This window comes from Nymphaea colorata, chromosome 3, assembly GCF_008831285.2.
Source record: "Nymphaea colorata isolate Beijing-Zhang1983 chromosome 3, ASM883128v2, whole genome shotgun sequence".
NCBI lineage: Eukaryota > Viridiplantae > Streptophyta > Magnoliopsida > Nymphaeales > Nymphaeaceae > Nymphaea > Nymphaea colorata.
This window is the reverse complement of record NC_045140.1, coordinates 19,299,392-19,322,217: the sequence shown is the minus strand read 5'-3', so window position 1 is coordinate 19,322,217 and position 22,826 is coordinate 19,299,392. Positions and strand designations below refer to the sequence as shown.

At 39.5% G+C, this 22,826-nt stretch overlaps 2 protein-coding genes and 1 pseudogene across 6 annotated transcripts; 1 reads left to right on the top strand and 2 right to left on the bottom strand.

Annotated features, from left to right (window-relative positions):
- Nucleotides 1–1,803: 1,803 nt before the first annotated feature.
- LOC116251013 (uncharacterized) lies at nucleotides 1,804–2,777 on the bottom strand (annotated as a pseudogene).
- A 2,391-nt stretch (nucleotides 2,778–5,168) lies between these two features.
- LOC116251570 (uncharacterized) lies at nucleotides 5,169–7,987 on the top strand. 4 transcript variants are annotated; one of them, XM_031625917.2, is made up of 3 exons: nucleotides 5,169–5,249; nucleotides 5,794–6,977; nucleotides 7,672–7,987. In XM_031625917.2, exon 2 carries the CDS (start codon nucleotides 5,874–5,876, stop codon nucleotides 6,954–6,956), a length of 1,083 nt encoding a protein of 360 aa, XP_031481777.1. In that variant the 5' UTR covers nucleotides 5,169–5,249; nucleotides 5,794–5,873; the 3' UTR covers nucleotides 6,957–6,977; nucleotides 7,672–7,987. The 4 variants fall into 4 exon arrangements, with proteins under 4 accessions (XP_031481777.1, XP_049933155.1, XP_031481776.1 ...); XM_050077198.1 differs by having other exon boundaries at nucleotides 7,609–7,987; XM_031625916.2 differs by having other exon boundaries at nucleotides 5,794–7,002.
- Nucleotides 7,988–11,439: 3,452 nt separating this feature from the next.
- LOC116250299 (uncharacterized) lies at nucleotides 11,440–22,073 on the bottom strand. 2 transcript variants are annotated; one of them, XM_050076814.1, is made up of 14 exons: nucleotides 21,764–22,073; nucleotides 19,127–19,367; nucleotides 18,240–19,036; nucleotides 18,011–18,111; nucleotides 17,768–17,882; nucleotides 17,433–17,510; nucleotides 16,673–16,759; nucleotides 16,497–16,584; nucleotides 16,271–16,365; nucleotides 15,753–15,815; nucleotides 14,171–14,201; nucleotides 13,493–13,539; nucleotides 12,494–12,552; nucleotides 11,440–11,776 (listed from the first exon to the last, which is right to left on the bottom strand). In XM_050076814.1, exons 1-14 carry the CDS (start codon nucleotides 21,809–21,811, stop codon nucleotides 11,533–11,535), a joined length of 2,094 nt encoding a protein of 697 aa, XP_049932771.1. In that variant the 5' UTR covers nucleotides 21,812–22,073; the 3' UTR covers nucleotides 11,440–11,532. The 2 variants fall into 2 exon arrangements, with proteins under 2 accessions (XP_049932771.1, XP_049932770.1); XM_050076813.1 differs by having other exon boundaries at nucleotides 18,240–19,367; nucleotides 21,764–22,072.
- Nucleotides 22,074–22,826: the final 753 nt, after the last annotated feature.

Below are 22,826 nucleotides of genomic sequence, written 5' to 3'. Positions count from 1 at the left end.
GCATCAAAAATATATATCCATGTACATACATGCACTCCATCAATTATGTCAAAAAGTTGAGACAGCAACTGCTGCCGTCGTGGTTTCCACTCCTTACTAGATACCCTTCGTCTTCCCCTGCCATTTGAACTCAAGCATGCGCCTGAATCTTGAACCCCCAGCCTCCAATAAGAATTTACAGAATCCCCTGCACTTCTCAAGTTTGAGAAGGATCCTGACCGTAGTACTGTTTGAGATCGCTTTGGCGTGTTCCCTATGCTCTGAGTCCCACCTCGATCGTCTTTCCTTGTCCATTGCCGTGTAATATCTTAAAATTCCGCAAGGAGCAGAAGAATCGGGCCGACCACCATGATGGGCGATCCACCAACAAGACGATCATCCTCTATGGTATACCTCCCCAATCAATACAGACCTTTGAGCAGATGAACAGGTTGGGCCTCTGCCGCGACACCCTGCTCTGTTTTCGTGGCACCTCATTTTTCTTCCTGCCACGATCCAATGCTTGTTCAAGAGGTCAGATCTCGCAGCAAATCTGACCCTTCGATGTCATATTTGATAGCGAATTTGAAGACTTGTGTTGATTTGTCCTGCTGGGTAGGCAGGATCTTGATTGACACTTCCCACAGAGAGCCTAAAGGAGAATATTTCCATTGAGCTTTTAGCTCTCAATTCTTCCACCTTGCCGGGTTACATTTCAACATATCAATGATGGTTAAAGGAGAAAAACAAAAGTTAAATGCCCAAAGAAACCCATTTCGACCGACCACTAGAGAGTTCTCATTCCCAAAATAAATGAGATAGCAAGTTCCTGTCTGAAAATCACTAAAATTCAAACAGTTTTGCTACTAAGATAGAGATCCTAACATATGCAACGGTTGAAATCCTTTAGATCAAAGATTTCATGAAAATATTTTGTGACTTTTCCTGAGAAGGGTTAGGTGGCTTGCCTCAAAAGCCCAGAAAACGCGTCAAACTAATGAGATAATCAAAGCTATTTCCGCTCTCACTCATGGTCAATCTAAGGAGTTAAAGGTTGCAGTTCTTGAAGAGTTTTTACAAGTTTTTGATGAAGCACATGAATTACCCCCTAAGAGGACAGTTGACAAAATTTAAAGCCTATTTCCAATATCCAAATCAGCCAGTGTAAGGCCTTAACGATATGGTCATCATATTCAAAAAAAGAATATGACAAAATTGGTGGAAGAAATGCTAGAGTTAAACATATAACTCATCAGGAGACCTAACTCAAGCATCAGATTGAGGTCTTTTGTAGACCATTCAACAGTCAAAGACGTCCCAATAAAAGATAAAGATAAACACCACTTGATCAATAATTGCCAAACATAAATGCTACACTAAGCTTGACTTCAGAGCAAGCTGATACCAGACTCAGACCGCATCTTCTTCCTTGCCAATGAATGGCAAGTCTTTGTTGAAATAACTTTGATAATGAGAATAAAAAATAAGTTGTTAAGAGACCCTCTTGGCTCAACCTAAACACTTTAAGATCCTTTTTCAAACCTACTCCCATGGGAGTGAAGAGATAAATAAATAGGCACATCCCCACCACTAGAAGAAGACACAGAGAAGACTCCTTTAAGGAGTCTACATAGAGGTCAGCGTCATTTGCCCTGCTCATCGGCACTATCACCAGTCATGTTCTTCGTTAATGACATTTTTTGTGTTTACTTTTCTTATCATAAACAATAATTGCGCTCTCGATCTCAAAGGCACTGTGAGTCGAGGACTTTTAAAGTGCAAAATGGAGTTTATTGCTCGAATAAATCTCATAAGAGACTGATATACAAGAAACCAATAATATACTATAATAAAGAATCAACTTACATAATACGCACGGACTCATCAGACAAGGAAATTTAAAGCCTGGAAACACAATAAATTTCTGACCCAACAGAAACCGATCGATGGAAAGGGCAGAGAAAGCGAAGAAGAACATCGAAGATTGTTCTTCGCCGCGCGGCCTACACTTGGAAGGGCCACGGCCAGTCGCTCATGGAGTCCTGGACCTTGGCGCTCCTCCTCATGTCGGCTTCCGTCACGGCGCCGCTCTGATCGGTGGTGTAGGCGTAGTAGCGCATGACGAAGGCGAGGCCGAGCACCACCCACTCCAGGCAGAATATCAGCACGCACAGCCCCCCGCCAGCTTCAGTATCACCTCCGCGTCGTCCTCCTTCACGTACGACTTGATCGCCTGCAGGAAGTCCGCCGGCCGCGTGAAGATGAGCACGGAGACCGACCCTTCAAATATGGCCGTCATCACGGTGGATACCATGTGGAAGGTGTACCACCGGGTGTGGGAAGCGGCGCTGGTCGACGACGCGCAGCTGAATGCGGCGGCGACGATGGTGACGATGTGGAGCAGGATGAGGAAGAAGCCGTAGAGGGAGGGGAAGAGGCGGAGGGAGAGGGTGAGGAAGATGCAACTGGAGGCAGCTCCCAGCAGGATGTAGTTGGTCGCCAGGAACAGCTTGTGAACCCTGAGAGCAGACTGGGAGTGTGCGGTAGTTGCATTCGTGATTGCTACACATTGCAGACCCATTTTCCCTTTCTTCCTTCGCCGCCGAGATGGGTACCTTGATCTCCGGCCGGAACGCTTGTAGTCGTAAGATTCCGGTGGTGGCTTAGCAGAAGAAGCAAATAAGAAATGAGCAAAGTAGAAAGAGGCGGGCGAATTTGCAGGGTAGATGTCTGCGGTAAGCGGAAGGGATGCTTTCTTTGAGGCGTGGTGAAGAAGATCAGATTTGCTTAGTAGAGGCGAAGAGGGGAGAATTTAAGGACGAATGGATGAATGGGTCGATATGCCCACAGCCAGGCAACGGTCGCATCTGAAAGTTGTGTCGGCGGAGAATATGACCGTTGCTTTAGGAATGCGAGGGGGCCTTCCAACGGCTAGTTCTTTAATTTTTTGCACTTTTCTTCTCCCCTTTCGTTGCGCCGAAGGTGGTCTCCGTGCTTTTTCTCCGCCACGTCCAATTAGAGCCTTGTTTAGATTGAAATTCAGGACCTTTGTTGTTGTTTTGAGTTTTAAATTTTAAAATTAGAAAGAAACAGTGATTGGAGAAAATTCGTAGTTTTATTCGGTTCATGTTTTAAAAGCCTTATGAATGGGAGGAAAATAATAGGAAAAAAAAAACATTTTTGGGGTATTTTATATGTTTTAAATTGCTTTCAAAAAGCATAGCATCGATACATTTTTAGTTGTATTTAAGAGACACTGTTATCATCATTAGCACCGACGCAACTTAAGAACCCGAGACAGGAAGAGTAGGAGAGGGCCTTTAGGCTCTTTCTTAGGCAACCGATCTTCTCCCCATTGATAAATAGTAGTTGATATATTTTGACAGTCCACATACTGTGTAGCATATTAACTAAGCCCTATCTGAAGATTGAGAAGCGAAAAATATAAATATGTAGTTGAGATATGCTATAAATTTGAATGTACCCACTTTATTCTCGCTTCTGGTTGGGTCCACATGTTTTCCTAGTTCAGTGTATTAAACACGGACAAACTCAAACATAAAGAAGAAAAATCATGAAGAACCAATTTAGAGAAGCCATAAATAACTTTTCAATCAGAATTTTGATAGAGAACCAATAATTTTGGGTTTGACCTCATAAATAACTTTATGTCATGCTGCAAAAAGAGACTATAGCTTTGCGGAAGGCTGGTCATGAGATGGGTCAAAGCCTTAAAGACCTACCTTATATTATTAATTACATATTTTTCTTTTCTATTTCATCTTATTATATACCTTGTATCGCTTAAGTTTTGAATGGAGTCCAACTAAGGCCACTGATGATGAGACCAAGAAAATGCGAAGAGAAGAAACTGAAAAGAAAAAGGAAGTAGCTGAAAACTGGAGCTGATATACTTGAAAAAGTTGGGAGGAGTGAATAGTTTTTTTCATTTTGTATTTGTTTAGTTGTTTGTGAGTATCCTATTAATTTGCCTAAAGATTAAGTATATTCATAGAACACTAAAACTATTGTTACTTGAATCTATGTTAATCTTTCGGTCAAATTCTGTGTTTTCAGAGACATCTCATAAACTTAGAATGATATATAAGTCAAATTCATGAGATGCTTACAAAGTGTTCATTTTTTGTCAAACGAAACCTTATGGGTCATTTGCCAATAAATAGTATGTTATTGTTTTGTATATTTATTCTAAATATTGAGGCAGATTCATGAAACACTATATTATTAAGGACCTCTTAAATGAAATCAGTGACACATGCAAGCCCTTGCAGACAATCATCTCAACTTGTAAATATAAATACAACTACCCTATCTCTTTTTGTAGTTCGGATCCTGGGGTCATACATTTGATCATAATCCCTTCTATTGAATGCCATCACTTAAGAGGTTGATGCTCTAATCACATCAAACCTTGATTAGGCATGATATAACCATTGTTCAATCTTGGAAGGTTGACCATAGCTTGCGGCCATTAGCTAAGTGGTAGAGTGCGCTCTTGATAATTGCATAGTTGTGACTCCACACAACAACAATTTGGTTCCTCCATTTGAAATTAGTATGGATCTTCTTTCCTTTGATGTTTTTCATGACAAAACAATCAACAAATTGATTATGGAGCATGTGTTCCACAAACATGTGGTTCAAGAACAGAGGTGTTTTTATCAAAACCTCCTTAATATTCTATTAGCTACCCAAATCCAAATTAAATCTGGTAATAAAACAAGATTCAAATCTTATGGATTTACATTTGTTGTATGGTTTAGTTGACCAGATCTGAAATTGGGTCTCAGATCAAACAAATATCCAACCGAATGTAAAGTTGAACTTTATACTTGTCAGATCTAAATTTGTTTCAGTGATTTAAACATGAGTCTTAATTCCAATCTAGACTCACTAAGAGAGATCAAATGAGGCCGGACCTAGTTAATGATAGATTCATACCGGCACCATTTGCATCCTTACAAAGTCCTTCTCCTTCGTCTCTTAATCGAATTTTTTTGTACAAAAACACGCTCAAGTGCAGCCTGAATGCACTTAAATTTCTATGAAGCAGCTAAATGAAATAACGAAATTTACGCGCGCTTTCATTGTACCGCCAAAATGTTTGGGGCGCTTTTGTAATTTTTCGTTTGTTCCATAAACCAGAATCCCCCGCCCTCATCGAAATGTCTCGATCGTTTAAGTATTTCATGTCGTAATATTTTCTGTCCCTCTCTCTGCATTTCGTCTTGCTTCTCTCCCCGGAACAGGTAATTCTCTTTCCTCGTCTTCGCCGATCTTTTCTTCTCTCTTTTGACATTGATTTAGTAACTTCATTCTGTGGACTCGGTGTCTTCGTGCCTCACTTCAAATCCTGTACTATAAACCCTAATCCTACTAAACCCTAAAAATCTTACCCTATGGTGGGCTTAGCCCCAAAAGCTTCTAAATGGAGATCTCAAGGTTGGCGGTAGGAAGCGTATCATTGTTGTGATAGTCTAAAATTTTTACAGGTAGCTTCTTGGTAGAGATCGTTCTTTGCTCGCAGAGGAATGGAAGTTAGATTTCTTTTTTTCCCAAATCATCCATAAGGATTTTTTTGTCGGGCTCCGTCTTTGCTTATTTTGTGTAGCTCTTCTTAATTTTCTGAATTTGGGTTTTTTTAATACGGGAGATAATTATTCTTTTCCGGGTTGATTTGGTCGGTGTTTTTGATTTATCTAGGCCGCCAAGAGTTGGTTTCATCTCGTCTAGGTCGAAAGAATTACTCGTTTGATTGCCCTAATGTGGCTATTTGTTGGGTCTCTTTGTCAGGTCTTATTTCTTGTTAAGAAATTGGTTCTACCACCCAATTTTAGGACTCGTTGAGAGATAAAGAGAGAGAGGAGCGCAGGATGCTGGGTGCGCCAAGAGAAGGGGGCAATGCCATGGTTGTGGCACAGAGGCCAGGGATGGAGTGGACTGTTTCTCCCTATGCACCTGGCCAAGTTTCAGCACCAAGAGAAGGCGCAGCTCCCGGGCAACAGCGGAAATCCAGTTTGGAATCGCCCATCATGTTGCTAACAGGCCATCAAAGTGCCATCTACACCATGAAATTCAACCCTTCCGGGACTGTGATTGCATCGGGGTCTCATGACAAAGAAATATTTCTTTGGCATGTTCAAGGTGATTGCAAGAATTTTATGGTTCTGAAAGGCCACAAGAATGCGATCTTGGACCTTCAGTGGACAACGGATGGCAGCCAGATAATATCTGCAAGTCCTGATAAGACGCTGAGGGCGTGGGACGTGGAAACAGGGAAGCAGATCAAGAAGATGGCAGAGCATTCGTCTTTCGTGAATTCGTGTTGCCCTTCACGACGAGGCCCGCCGCTTGTTGTTAGTGGTTCAGACGACGGTACCGCCAAACTTTGGGACCTCAGGCAAAGGGGAGCTCTGCAAACATTCCCGGACAAATACCAGACAACGGCTGTCAGCTTCTCTGATGCGTCTGATAAAATTTTTACCGGTGGAATCGACAATGTGGTGAAGGTATGGGATTTGCGAAGGAACGAGGTTACCATGACTCTTCAGGGGCACACGGATATGATAACTGGCATGCAGCTGAGCCCAGATGGTTCTTACCTTCTCACTAATTCCATGGACTGCTCGCTGAGAATTTGGGACATGCGGCCTTATGCGCCACAGAATCGCTGCGTCAAGTTTTTGTCCGGCCACCAGCACAACTTTGAAAAGAACCTACTGAAGTGTAGCTGGTCGCCTGATGGAAGCAAGGTTACAGCTGGTAGTGCTGACAGGATGGTGTATATCTGGGATACGACCTCAAGGCGGATTTTGTATAAGCTTCCGGGCCACAATGGGTCCGTAAATGAGACTGCCTTCCACCCCACTGAGCCAATCATTGGCTCTTGCAGCAGTGATAAGCAGATATATCTCGGGGAGATAGAAACGGCACTATATCAACCACCTCCGCAATGAATTTTTACGGTTGAAACAAGAGTAGGTCTGCAATGTGATTGTCAAAGTTAGTTGTAATCTCAAGCCTTTTATTTCTATCATTTTTTCTGTCCGCATGCATGTGTATTTTTAGATAATCCTCTGAAGTATCGGTGGTTCTGAAATTGTAAGTTTTTTTTTAATCTAATTAGGCTTATAGTTAATTGATCAATCTAGTCAGGCCTTCCTTTTTTTCTGTCTTATGTTCTGAATCTTCTGATAGTGTCTTATGCTTAGGTGGTAAGGTTTCTTGCCAAAATCTGCTGTTCGTTTCTATTTCTACTCGAATATTCTGTTGTTAAATAGCTTCATGTAGCTTAGTACACGTGTATACCGTATCCAATTTGACAGGCTAGCAGAAAGGGTTGCAACTTCTCAATGCTTCTGTGGTGAAGAAAATATTACGAAAGGAAGTGCGCGTTTTTGAATGCCATTTGTGGATCATCAACTTAGGTTACGAAAGTACTTTTTCTTTTTTCTCCTGAGGTCACTAAATATTAATTCACGTTTTCTCATGTCTCTTGTTGTGTACTTCATCGTCAAGTCATTGTCATACTACAGATAACAAGATTAGTTGTGCCTTTATAGGAGTGAAATCTGTTCCCATCATTCTGATACTTCTTAATTATCTTAGTTCACATTCCTTTGGCGATACATAACCAAGGATCACTCGTGGTAACTTTCGTCTTTGCAACAGTTGCTTGAAAATTTCTGAGCTGGCAGTTGATGGAACGTTGACGTGCTGCAGTCATCACCCTATAATTTGTCATGCTTCTTCAAAATTATCTGTACTGCCAATCTCCAGAAATGGGTCATGTTTCCAACCAGTCCCTGCGGAAAAAGTGATCTACTTTGATGCGAGTATGCCGTTGCTGTATGATCTTGCTGGGTAAAAATGCGCTGCAGGATATGGTGTTTGTGATGTACCGTGTCTTGAACTACTGCGCGTCTATCAAGGGAATCCAAACATTTGTATGCTCTTAAGGTCAATTATTGCAATATTTTCTGCTTTACATCTATTCGAGACACAACGTTCTATTTTTCCTGCATTTATATGGGGCTTATGCGTTTTTAAACCATTTTCAGCATTTATTGGATTATACGCACTGCTATTGCAACCGATTTCTTTGCAATTGAATCTGAAGTAGGAATTTAATCCTTGCAACATAAACATACATGTGAGATTCTTTAAAGTTATTGGGCTATCATGAGCCAAGCCAGCTAGATTTCTCATGCAGCAAAGGCATGGTCTACGATGAGATGGAAACTCTCAAGATCCAAGCCCATAATAAGAGGCTTATAAGTAGTTTAGTTTATCTAACAGCTATATAACAAATATAGTTAATTCTATGCACATACTTGCCCACTTCATGCAATATGCCCGCTATCCTCAAAACACATGCTGCTTGCGAGCCTTGTGATACAACAGAGTCCAGGATAAGAAATGTCCATTCGGTGCACATGTTACTCTGAATCTTAAATCCTAGTGTTACACAGACTGAACAAGGTGCTAGTCAGACTAATTAATTACAGGTTACTGTATATTCTTATGAAAGGCTCCTATTCATGAAAACTAAGAGACAATTCTGTGTTACAATCTTCCGGTGAATCATAATATTGGGCAATAACAAATGCTTTGATATATCATGTGACCCACTGCCTCAGAAGTAGAACTAGTTTCTCCTCCAGGGGGACTATATTGTGACAATTAGGCAGCTATACATATATATGCATATAACTGCAAGTCTTGCTTATCATGAACATTCTAAAACACATCGCCATAGAATGTCGTGGTGCACAAACAAATGGCCTAACATCTCACCAAGCCTTTGCCCAAGGAGGCATTTCAATTTTTAGTTGGCGGACTGGGCATCCTTGATTTGTTTGAAGTTAAAGGAAGAGTCCTAAGGTTTCATAAGATCAAATGGGGAATATTCGCCACATTTATATGGTCTACAAGCAATTGGATGGTTAGCAAGTTTGTCGTGAGGAGTATGTTTGTTACGTTCTTTAAGAGATCAATTTGTAAATTTTTAATTGTATTTTTTCTGCTTTTATTTTATTATTGTTGTATTTATATTCATTGGGCAGGGATGCATTTAAACTTTGTAACAAGAAATCCACCCCCCATAAGGTTGCAAGCGTCAGACTCGATGCCTGTTATGTACGGGTACAATAAAGACATGACCCTTGAAAAGGGGTGCCCTTGCTGGGTAGATCTCAACAATCGATGGGTTCTCACACCTCAGCAAGAGCCTGTGCTGTCAATTTTGACCAATATCTTCCTGCGGTGCTTCATGGTAAAATCTATTGCCAATTACTATTGCTACTCTCACGTACCAACTCTTGGATCGTCAGCCTCATCCTTTTATAGAACCAATACGGGATTTAATTATTAAAGAGCCGGATATGAACAGAGTGAGTTGTAAGTGGCTTTTCAAGACCAAATCAAGGTTGATAGTCACTGAGTTGCCGAAAGCTTGATTAGTTGTCCATAATTTTACAGAACTTCTTGGCTTTGATTCTCTAGAGATGCTTTCGCTTTTGTTAAACTGACCAGCATCTTGACTGTTCTCATGGTAAAAGTGAAAGATTTGCCAAAATGTTATCAAGAATGTCATTTTCCACAACTTTCTTGATGAACTCTTTCATAGTGCAATCACAGTTTCTCATGATCCGAGTTCCCCAAACTTTGTCAATTGGAAACCGAGCTCTCTATGGCCTCAAACAATCCTTCAAGACTTAGTTCAATTGCTTTAGCACATATCTTCTAAAGCCCTCATTTCTTGTTTGTCACCATTCTTTAGGAACAAACAAATTGCTGCTTGATCTCCATGATATAATCACATGCAACTTGTTTGATTAGATATCTTTTCTTCTTAGGAATTTGCCATGAAAGACATTGGAAAATTTCATCATTTCTTTGGAACTTAAATAACTAAGTTTACTAACTGCATATTTTTAAGTAGGCCGTGATATTCTTTACAGAGCTCAAATGCATGGTTGCAAGCCTATAAATGCCACAATAATCGTTGGCAATCTAGCTCTCCCTCCTCTAATGCTTGATTTAAGGATTTTCAAGTTCCATTTAAGCGATGACCTTCGATATTGAACTGCTACTTGCCCTGAGCTCTCTTGTTGTGTTAATCGTGTTCACAAGCAATATGTAGTATATGAATCAAATCCGCATTAAATCAACAATTTATACGTCCAAATCCACACGCATGAACAACAAATTAGTAGTTTTATTGTCGAAGATTGGGATCATTAGTCTAATGCACATCGATCAAGCTCATTTGAAATCTCATATCCGACATGCAAGGCCAAGAATATTGCAAGCATGAATCAAGGAAATTGTTGTAGATAACACAGAACCTGATTGTACAATTCCTATTGGGGAATGTTTTACCCCTTGATAAAAGGACTAATGGCCATAAACCTCACATAGGTCCCATGTGCGCCCATGCACGTCAGCGAGTTGGGTTACAATTCTGATCAGACGTTGAATCCTTTCTTATTTTCCCTTCCGCTTACTTCCAGTTGATTTTCATTTCCCTTTGCTTTTATACTTTTATTCCCTTTCGTATGAGGTTCAAACGCCCGTCTGACTCCCCAAGACCATAGAGTTTCAGAGTGTCCCAGTTTGACTAAGTGATTTCAAATTCGATTATGCATGACGTTATTAATCTTTGTAGTTCCCCAGTTTGACCAAGTGATTCAAATTCCATTGTGCATTAGAAGAAAAAATGGCCAGAAGATCTATGAGATGCTTAGGTAGTATCAATAAGCAAGTGAAGTCCTTCTTTGTAAGTTTAAATTTGTCATTTTGCTTTTCGATAACGTTACAGGGCGTTTTTTCATGGCTAGCGTTGTGCTTATTTCCCTACACCATCTTGAGTTTTCTGCACGCATGCGCTTCCTCCCTCTGCAAGCTTAAGAACAAGCAAGCTGGACATGAAAGCTGAAGTTCCTCAATACCTCTTGAGAATGCGCTTCCTCCCGGAAGCTTGAAAATTTTGATCGCATGTTGGATTGCCTAGCCTCAGATTCTGGCAGCCCATTCCATCTGAAACCGACGGAAATACGCCACCGCGGCTTTAACACATCGTGCGACTTCCTGAGGAGAAACTTCTAGCGTAAACGAATGAGAAGTGGCCTTGTTACCGTAAGCACCAACGTTTTGGTATGTTCATTGTTGCGTCGAGCAAACCCAATAGATGCAGAGGCTCTTACTATCCGTAGGCTGGTACCGGGAGAAAGTGAACACATGGTTTTCTACATAAATGAGGGCCAGCTGCATTGCAGTCACCGCTATGAAATTGTTGAAAAGACTAAGATCAATAAGTACCAACTGATCCTCAGACTTCCATACGCGAATGGAGCACTTTTTGTTTGTATGTTGTAGTATTTTGTTCTTAATGCAGGTCTAGAAGAGCGTTGATGGTGGCACTGTTGCTATGGCGGAGAAAAACCGAAAAAAATGGATATTTCATACATTAATCATTTGACTGCAGAGAAACATTTCATACAATAGGTACTTGGCAGTCATGCACATATATTATGCTTCCGTAGGGTCCAAGTTGTCCTTCAACGATGATGGATTTGAGTCGCCTAGGGATGTGGCATCTTGTGCATCCTCGAGTTCAAGTGGCAAAGTGCCATGTTTTGCTGCCGCTTGAAGAACCCTGTTTTGTACGGCAGTTGTTGATGGAGATGTTGGCAGACCAACTTTGTTAGGCTCCAGTTTCGTCATCGTCCATGCAAGTGCTTGGGCTCCAAATCGAACAGGAGACAGCAATAACCTGTGAACAATAATACAGTCATCCGACTTTTCAAGCATGTGCAAATATGTTAATTTTCTGTCTGCAATAGGTTGGTGCCAGCACAAGTGCAGACACTCGGAATCTTCCCTTATACTGCCTTTGTTTTCTAAAGTTGTTACAGACCAGACATTTCCTTCACATTATTAAAACGGGAAGAACAATGGTGTTGACTCCCGTAGACATACCACATCCAGTTTCAACCCAAAGATGTGCCTAAACAGTGATCTTTTCAATGACAAGTGGAACTACCCACTGTTCTTGATGCATAGACTTGCCACACCAGGTGGTGCATGTTAATCATGACTTATTCTGGTCGTCCCTTGGGTAAAGAATGCGTCTCTGAGCATCAAACTCCTGACTCCTCCAAATTGAAACCTTTAAACCAGCCCACTGAGCTGGGTACTCAACCTTAATGGGAGAAAGCGATGCATTGCGATGGCTGACCCCAAACCAAGAAAAAATGGAGTCATTTTTACGTTTTAGTCAAAATTTGAATGGTGCATCCTTCAAAAATGCTACGGCAGCCGTTTCTTAGAAATAATCGATAAAAAATATAAGTTGCAGGAATGTGTTCTCGCTGTTGCATAAGGACACAAATTGCTTTGAACTATTTAAGAACCAACCACAGTTCATAAGCAGAATATAATCATCCTCAACTCAAATGTTAAATCATAATCCATGGCTTAGATATGTTACCTCACATCTTCTTTTAAATCCTCACTATCCTCATATGAAGAAACTCTTCGATAGAGTGCCTAAAGATGCAAAACAGTCAACCGTGTAAGAAAAAATTCAAGTATTTGATACTTTAAGAAAGTGAATCAAACAAAAACCAGCTAGAAAAGGAAAAACTAATATATCAACAGATGCAGCTTATTTATATTATGCAAGGCTAATAGCATTTCAAATAAAACCTTTGCCAATGCAATCCACTGAAAATGCCGCTGTACAAAAAAGGGGAAAGTGAAGTTGGCATAAGTGATTTCCATTCACCTACACGTGCAAGAAAAGTACCAAATAAAACCGAACAGTGGAGGTTACTGCTTCTAGGATATGTATACAAAAAATTCATCCAAGGCCGTTAACAGTTCCGTACAAATGCCAACATATATAAATTGAGGTCGGTCTTCCCATGTCATTGATCACTGACTCAAAGAATGATGAAATTAGTACTCATCTTTACCCTGTTAGAAGAGATGATCTGTATGATCTCGGCCTTTCATAAAGGAGTCTATCTCATTGTGAGCTCAGTTATGTGGAGAAATCACGTAAACAATATGCTTTCCAAGGAATGGTTGTGGTTTTATACTTCTTCAACTCAAGGAATCATAGTCTGGTGCTTACCAGAAGCCGAATTCTAAGGTTATCTCCCTGCTGCAATGCAAGTTTCTCCTCAGGGAATGATATAATGGAGGATGCTATGTCCTATGTAGTGGATTCGTTAATCCTGTACTGGTTTTCTGCTCCTTTTGGGAAGAGCTTTGTTGTGTACGGTGTAGTTTTTTATTCTTCATTAATAAATTTCAGGGTCACCCCTCAGCAGGGTTGCATTAGAATTAGTTGTCCAGAATAATTGAATTGCCCCTAATGAATACAAAATAAAGAACACTTTATTGGATGATAACTAATCTTAACTTGTGCAGTTACTTGTAGAAAGATTTGGTGGACTAATTCATTCAAAGTGATATATTTTACCTGTCCAAGGCCAATGATACCAATCAATTGTAGTGTTATCTCCCATTCTGCATTGATAAGTCAGCAAGCCACAATTAGAAAGGAAACTATGATAGATAATGATATTTTCTGAGAAAGTATATAACACCAAATTGCACTAGATCGGCATGTTTGATGAAAATTAACCAGTTTCATCTCATATAACCAGCTGTCATGAGGACATGATAGTTGGATGAACTTTGCATTTTCATGTCATGAACTAAAGCCAAGCCATGTTCTCATGAATTGCATGAGGTGCGGAGGAAGGAGAAGGTATAATGTTCAGAAGAGGCCACACAGCTTTGCTAACAGTTCAACGCTATTGTCAAAGAACAAATAAATAAATAAAGGATAATAGTAGGGCATGTTATCGATTTTGAAAACAACCTCCAATGTCTGCAGAATGCTCAACCTATCAATAAAAGGTATCATTTCCCATTGGATATTTTCTCTAAAAAGTCAGACAAGATGCTATTTTACAAGTTTATTGCATTAGTTTGGTTAGCAAAAGATGATTATGATAAATGTGGACCGTTCTATCTTGTGCCATTATTTTTCTATTTGACTCCAGCTCTTTGTGGAGTGTGTACACCTGTAGTACGGTAACTCACAGTTTGTTATCCTTTTTCCAAGACCTCAAGTGGATATGACAGTACTCACCTGTAATGGCATAGATTGCTGCTATGAGCCCCTGTCAAGATCAACAGTTAAAAAGAGTGCTTAGATTCCCTTATATAAGAGTTAAGGTCAAAAGCAACAAACCAATAACCAAAAGAATCTCAGTGAACATATGTGGAACAATGTAACTATATCTTCAGGCTACAGTTCAGAAAAAGTCAATTGTTACGCTTTTCCACCCTATTACTTAATGCAAGCACATAAATGGATTGCATAATTGCAAGGAATTGTGCTTTGGTTTGAACAAATTTCAAAACAGAATATAAAAATCAACTGGCTGAAATTTCTTGACTCGTGAAATCCAGTCATACTTAAAAGGACAGTAATTGTTTTTGTGATAACTCATTGCTTTGGGGAACACACATCCACACAGTTAATCACGTAGGAGAGGGGAGGGGTGAGGGGAGGTGGTGGTGGTGGTGGTGGTGGTGGCACACTTGAACATATAAGTTCCACCAGAGGCACAACCATAAAGTTCGTATAGGGTCTTTCATAAAAACTCCAAGGGCTATAGGTCATCTCCCAAAATTTTTTGTATATAAGCCCATCCTTGCAGCTAGAGTAAATGGTGAACCTTGAGTGCAGATTAATGCTCCTCTTAGTTATAATTGCTACTATGCTACAAAAGAAAGATCAAACCTCTACATGGAAAGCCCGGGGAAGAAAAAATTTATCTTTTGGTTAGAATTTATAAGGTTTAGAAGTCAATAGTCTGAACTTTCTCAGCCCAAAAAATCTTATTGTAAATCAAATTGGATAGGACTTTTTGGAAGGTTCCTAGGCTTTGGGGGATACGGCACACATCCTTGCAATTAGTTTCATGGGAAGAATGATGTCTGGAATTATAAATTACTGCTATGGTGCAAGGTGCATTTGAATGTACATTAGCATTCATTGTCTAATGATAACTAGCAGTCCCCAATTTTATCAACAAACCAGGACCTATTCTATGGTAAATGGCAGCATGAAAAGTCATTCTTTCAGCAACTAGAAACTGGGTTGTCATTCAAAAAAAACAACCGTTACATGAAGGCCCATACTTTCAGCAACACAAAGACGGACACTGTAATTCAATAAAAGCAACTGTTACATAAACTCAGTGGACCATAATAAAGCCTTAAGCAGATAGCTAGGCTCGGTTGTCATAGCCTTTCTTGTTAAATCAGTTACAGACAATGATCTGAACAGTGTCTGCAATTGTAAACCTGATCAGAATATCTGAATAAAAATTCAAACAAAATATAGAAAAATTTCAATACCAAAGGAAATCAGTAGTGCTAATGGTAGAAAAATGAGTAACAAGTAATACATTTTACATAATAAAAGGCACAAACAGAAGATATAAAAATATAACTGAGTACAATATATAAAACTATGAAGAAAAACATAATCTACTAGATAAATTCAGTTTAATTTATAGAATCATTGTGCATTCAGCAGAACAAATGATGCATATAGCCCAAATATCCTTCTTTTTTCATTGAGTAGGAGAAAAGGAAGTTCAAGGAATGCATAAAATCAAGCATCAACAACCAATCAGGTAGTGATACAATTATAGACTTACCAAACCAGCCACAAAAACTTTTGCGGGAGTTGGCTTGATGTCCTCTAGTATAGCCTCTGTTTCCTGGATACCGTTGACCAAAAGTGTGGTTAGCTCACAACATAATGGAAGAATAAAAAGTTCATCAAGCTAATAATAAGTGTACACCCACTAACTACACACACTTTTGATACTGTCTTATAAATATTCAGCTGTAAAAGCTAGTTACCCTACAGCATGGTCTCAATCCAGAAAGGCTTGAGAGATAATGGTATAATACTTAACCCATAGATATGAATTCACAGTTTTTCAGTACTTGGGGGAAAAGAAAAGTAGGCTTTCAGCGTGAATATTATGAAGCTTAGTATTAGCAGTGTATCAAAATTATGGTCACAAAAATAGCATGCTCGTATTAAGATACCTATCACTAAAGAAGTCCCAATTTTCATTTTAAATGCAGAAGTGGAATTCCCTGAGATAGAAAGAACTTGAAGTTTCACTAAAATATAAACGAACAGGTAGATAAAATCCATCGTAACCTCATTCAAGATTGTCAATGCAGTCTCTGGCTTCAGGTCTTTGATACGGAGGCCATTTGCCACCCAGGATCCAAAACCACCTTGAAGGAGGTATGCTCTCTGTATTAATAAAATACATGGCAAGTAACTTACTGTATGAACACAAAAAAGAGCTTGAATAACATGTGTTCAAAATATAACTTTAGCTACAGTATACTAAGAAGTTTATTTGAGATTCCAGATATACTTGCCCTAACACCAAGTTTCCTTAAGGATCTTGCAATGCTCTTGGACTCAGAACCATCAGCATCCATAACTATGACCTTGGAGTTATTCTACAAAGAGGAAAACAAAATACAGATGGTTAGTTCATGAAGTAGAACAGTCAAACCATGTGGCCATGAGGAAAATTCTGTTCCATACATTGACAATTTTCAGGTTCCGGACAACTGCTGCAAGCAAAATTTCATCAATATCACTCTTGAGCAGCTTCCTTACTGAATCATCTAGCTGATGTCAATTGAGCAAATAAATGTTAGCCGGCATTTTAAACATGACAAATATAACCAACAGTAAAAAATACTATGTGGATAACTTAGATCTCAAGGAAAAAAAATGTTTAGTGAACTTAAGGCAGAATAACACTCAAACTTCAAGAAATTCCATTTTCAAGCCAAAATAAAATGTAAATGCCTGGTGATGTGTAAAATATGTTGTTCATCTACATCTATCAGCAAGTAAAAAGCACACACTGGCTGCAAGGATGAAAGAGAAGAAGACTAAAGGATAAAAAATTTACCTGCAGTTAATTAATTTTTTTTCAAAAATACTAACAAGAAGACTATAACTCAGTCAGGTTCCAGGAGGTGTTGCACCTATTTCTGGTCAAAAGGAATATGAGAAGTGAATGGATCAATGCAGCACAGACATAAAATATTATGCATGTCCTAAAAGGAATGAAGCTCCCCATGCATCACAATTATCTGACCATGCTATATGGCGTATAAATGCGTTTGAATGAAAAAATGAGCCAAAGTGCATGGGTCAAAATATAAGCAGTGTACTAAATTCTATAAAAGCCTGATCTGGAGTAATAAATTATTACTTCCTTACCAGTCATGAAAAGGACACCCATTCAAATGTTAAAAAGGATCCAAAGAAATGGGAAGACTGTTGAACTAACCTTGGGTAGATCCACAGAAGCATATCTAAACCTTGCTCCTCGACGTAGATCAGGAACACCATCCCTTGCCCTTAGATCCTTCACCAAATGGAAAGATTATAAGAGCCCCAAGTTATGAACTTATTGCAAATGTCATGCTTAAGTTTGTGGAGGAAACTCATAAAATATCCTATTGTCTTTATTACATTAAATATCATCAACTATCAAAATTCTCAATCAATGCCATCCAGATAAGGACATAAATCCATATGGTGCCCAAAAGTAAAACTTTGATTTTTAAATTTGACATGACCACAATGACAAAAGAAAAGGCTACTGGAATTACAGCTGCTTGCCTCAGGCCTGACATCGATAAGCACAGTTCCTTGTTCCTCTGTGAGTTCCTTCAGAGCCAAGTCAGGAGATAAATCTCCAGAGTACCCTCCATAATTGAATAGCCAATATACAATCCTGTCAGAAGACCTATCATTAAGATATCCAATTGATTGGAAGGTTCAATCTAGCCTAGACAAAGGTAGAGAGAGAGAGAGAGAGAGAGAGAGAGAGAGAGAGAGAGAGAGATTTTCATATGAGCATACCCTAGTGAGGCAGTACTGCCAACAAGCAATAAAAATGGAACAATTGGATCGTTTGGGTCCAGACCAACGTTTCTCTCTAGCCCTTCAATGGCTAAATATACCTGATACATGGTACCCCAGGCATTTTCCTATAAGCAAATTCTTTCCTCCAATTTTCCGAAATTGACATTCAATAGAAAATTTTACTTTTGGATTCCAATTTAACTCGAATAACAAGTGTAACAGATACCTTTTGGAAGGCAGCTAGTAGAGGCCTAAGAATCTGCTTAGCATTTTCTTCAGATAAAGTCACAGCAGCTTGAGCCTCTGAAGGCAGTGCATTCTTGATGGATCCATAAGAATCACCTAAAAGGTCACCAACGTTTTCGAGAGCATCTTCTACAGCAACTATTCCTTTTCTCAGGAAAAAAACAGTCAAACCACCTGCCTTAAATGTAGCTTCTATAAGTCCACCCGAAACATCCGTCACTTTGCTGCTGGCTTGTTCTCCAGTCTTGTCAACTGAAGAAACTAAAGAATCTGTTGCACTCTGGATGTTATTCATAAATGAAGAAGTAATCTCATTGTAAGCATCGTTTAGAGTATGATTGAGCTTAGTAATCGAAGTATCTATAGCATCATTGATCCCAGAATAGAAGAGTTGAACATTTTCTTGAAAGCTCTTCACTGCATCACTTATGGCTTCAGTTGGAGCTTGTGTGAGAGATGAAGACTCAGGAACCACGGAATCAGATAACATATTTTCACCATCTTGAAGGGGTACAGAGGCAAAATTTGAAGGCTCACCGGGACCAACAGACTGTAACTCTATAGATGGAAATGTTTCTGGTCCTGCAGCACCATTTTGACTTGTAAATTCATTCAGAGAATTTGCAGGCTCAGGTGGCAGCTCGAAAGAGCCAGTGGTATTTGGTTTTGTAATTTCATTCATCAAAGAAGTTCCTGAACTAGATGCATCATCTAGGGTTCTAGGTATGCTGCTACTTTCACTGGTGTCCAGGGCATCATCTATGTAATAGATTCTCCCTGTAGATATCAATGAATAACCATGTTTGAGTGGTTCACCTGAATTTAAATGTTTACTTGTTTCTTCACCATAGAAGGCAAGATCCTGACCTTCGATAGAGTTACCAATGGAGTTCATATACAATAAGTCTTCATCAAAGCTCTTTTGATGTGATGGGTCATATCTTTCAACATAAGAAAAGTCAAACTTTGTAGCATGTACTTTGGAGAAAGCACCCCGAGCATGAACACCACTGGAAGTGAAAAAAGTTAGCTTTTCTTCTGGAAGATACTTCTCTTCAACAAGCCACCTTCCTAATCCAGGATTTCTCAGCCCACCACTAAAATAGACCTGAAAGGAGTAGCTCTGGAATGACCATGGATCCCAAAGAACAAAATTGCAACAGAAGTGCCAAGAAATATGTAATGAGATAAAAGTTTCCATTAACAACTGTATTAGAAAGAGTAATTAACTTTAGTGAAGCACATAACTCATAGTTGATTTCAGAGGTGAGCTTAGATGAGTGATGCTTAAGCCTGTACTTGTTAAACCATTAGAACACAAAGACAGTCTGGTCATGGGGAAATGGGCAGCACTCTTTTATCTGAATCTTACATCACATATCTAATTGATTGAGCAGGAAAAGCCATGTTCATTTGAAATTTAAGCAGATAAAATACCTTAAAACAGCTACTCATGCAAAAGCAGACTTAAGCTGTGATTAAACCCAAAATGTCAGATGAATCTTTTGGCCTAAGCCCATGCAAGCTGCTACAGCAAGCCTGCAGCTTCCTATTTACTTAATTACATGGACTCCTAGACCAGAAAGAACTTGTTTGCTTGGTCTGAGCATGCAAAGATGCCAATTAGAAGAGAATTAGAAAAATATATGAAGCACTTCAATTGCATTAAGAGATACCAAGCTGTTCGTGCTATGCATTCCCTAATGACAACATTATACTAAGAGCAAGGTTATTCTCTAGAAAATTTATCCATCACTGAATGAGGTCCATAGCATAGTTTTTTCCAATGTGACAAAGTTACATAGTGTCTATTTTTCTTTGACTTCGGTTTACCGGGGCCATCGGCATATATTGTTTCAGCTCGGTAGAAATAAGATTCTTGAAACCCATGTAACAAAGACAAGAAGATGCATGTATATATGATTCAGACTTTCAGTGTATGTGATTCAGGTATTAGAAACAGTGAAAGAAATCCTAAAACAGGACACTATGACACGATCATTTTAAACAAGCAAAGAAGGCATCAACATAGCTTTAACATCAGGACATATTTGCATGTTAAATGAAGTATCTATATCTATGCTAAGTCACAAGGGTGCTTATATGTGCAGGTATGACGGTGGAGGGTGCAGTTCCATGTTCCTATGCAATTATTGTACCGAAAACACATTTATTTTCTTCATAATGATCAACATGAAGTACCTCAACGTTGAGTTCTCCCATGGAACCACAATTTTCACAGGTGCTTATGAAAAGTATCACACAGTTAACTTTTTCAACTTCATGTTTAGCAACTATAATCTCAGTAAGCTTTTGGTGCTATTACTTTTATCAATCAAGCAAAACGGCTTCACGAGTTTCTAATCCAAAAACCATCTAACAAGCAAAAACATTTCCTAGAGCTAAAAATAAGTTATTTTTTTCCTTCAACATTCATTATGGCAGACACAAATTCCATGATGGTACCGTAGAACAAGATGAAATGAACCCACTCCCTGAGCTAATAGATTCCTTTTTCCATCTATCCAGGGCACTCAAAATTGGATGGCTTACTAGAAGATACATCGCCTCCTCGTTTGAATGAAGAGCTTCTGTTACATAAACATGGCTAGGTGTTTATGATTTTTTTTTACTTTAATTTTTTCTCTTGATCTTTGTACATGAACCAGCCAACGTTATTCATAATATAGGCTGTTCACAAATTTCACGTGCCACAGCTCATCTTGCAGTGGTTCAGAACATCATCATCATTTGGCATGGCACTTTGAGTAACTCTCCTTATCATTTCTTCAGTAGGCGTTAGTTACTCAAATAGGAAAAAGAGGTGTGCTTAATAAATGTCATTCCATAATTTACAATGTATTAGAGAGAGATTAACCTTTACTGTGGAAAATTATGCAGCATGACATTTGGCAAGGCATACACAACGCCTTGAATAAATTGAAGCAAGCTGCTGACTTTCATTCTTTGTTTCCACTACCCAGATCTTGTGGTTCTATGGCGAAGGACCAGTTCAGAATGAATCAGCCCAATCAGCGAAGGAACAATACAAAACGAATCGATCCAACCTTCCATGAAAGACAACACAGAACTGTCAGTCTACACCAGTTTCTCTCTCCTAATTGCAGAAATTTTTCTTCATTAATTGGTCTCCCTCGAAGGCCGAAGCACGTAAAATTTGCTTCAGAAACCTTGAGGACATCTACATTACGATAAACAATTTCCATCCTATACCACGATAAATTATTAACCAGTTAACAGCATCCCATCTTCCTAAAGTTCTTGGCTAAACCTTCCGAACTACTGCATTTTCCTGCGGTGCTACCACTAAATCCGCACATCACTTTACCGTCCTTCTGGTACCTAACTTCTTGTATTGAGGCTCTTTCGTAACCACATGGCTGATAATGGCAGACAAATACGACACAGGGCTTGCTGATGTCAAAATTCGCTAAGAAAAAGAAGCGCATGGCTTGTGGCGAAACAACCGACAGGGGGAAGTACCTGCGGGTGGTGACTGCCGGCGACGGTGGCGGAGCAAACAGGAAGCATTTTCGCTTCAGTAAGAAACTCGGTGGTGGCTCCGAACTACCAAGCTGGGCAACTCATTTTTGCTCATTTTATTTTCCCCGTCGACTTCGTCGGCTCTTTTCTGGACACAGGATCAAATTCCGATCACTGTCCAGAGAGCCCGGGCAAGTCGGCAATGATGGACAGAGTGCCCCTGGCCTTACGCGAATAGTCCCGAGACGAGGATGAAAACTCTGGGAGCACTACGTGCCATGGAGTTATCCCCTGCTGGAGAAGCTGTCCCCACTCGGACTGCTTCGTGTGGCTGCTCGGAGACGTTGCGAGGCGATGGCGGTGCCTGAGCCATTCGTTTCAGATTCTCTCGATCCGATCAAATCGGGTCAGGCCGGTGTGAACCCGGATCGGTGTTCAAAGAGCTGGACCCGAGCCTACAAAATTTAATTGATGTGACAGACTCGCGTCTATCCGATCTTTTGCTAAAATTTAAGTGGGTGCAGTCAAGTTGACTCGATTGTGAATCGATTAAAAATAATCAAACATCGTTCTTCCTCTGGTAATAAAAAAATATATTACGTTGCGCTATTAGCATAAATATTGGGAATAAATTTGTTGACTCGAATATGATAAAAATGAATGAGGACGATTGAGTATGAATATGAAAAAGTACTCGTTTGTCACAAAGTCAATTAAAACGGACTTTTTCTTGACAGTGAAATAGAAATATACATTGGGTTGCATTTTGATTCTCCACCGATATCAGATCCAAGAAAATCTAAAATCCCTGCAACCATTTCAACATCAGATCTCAAATCCACGCTATAGTGTGAAAACTGTAGATTTGAGATCCGATGTGGGGCGGGCAGTAATCAAAATGCAATCTTAGAGGTCGCTTACTATCATCTATCTTAAAAATTAGTTAGATTTATTGGACACGTAAAAAAAAATGGTTCAAAACCCCACGAGAACAACTGCAAACACTTGAACTTAGTAGCCCCTCTCTCCTCCCTAATTCAGATTTCCTTTCGATTGGTTATGT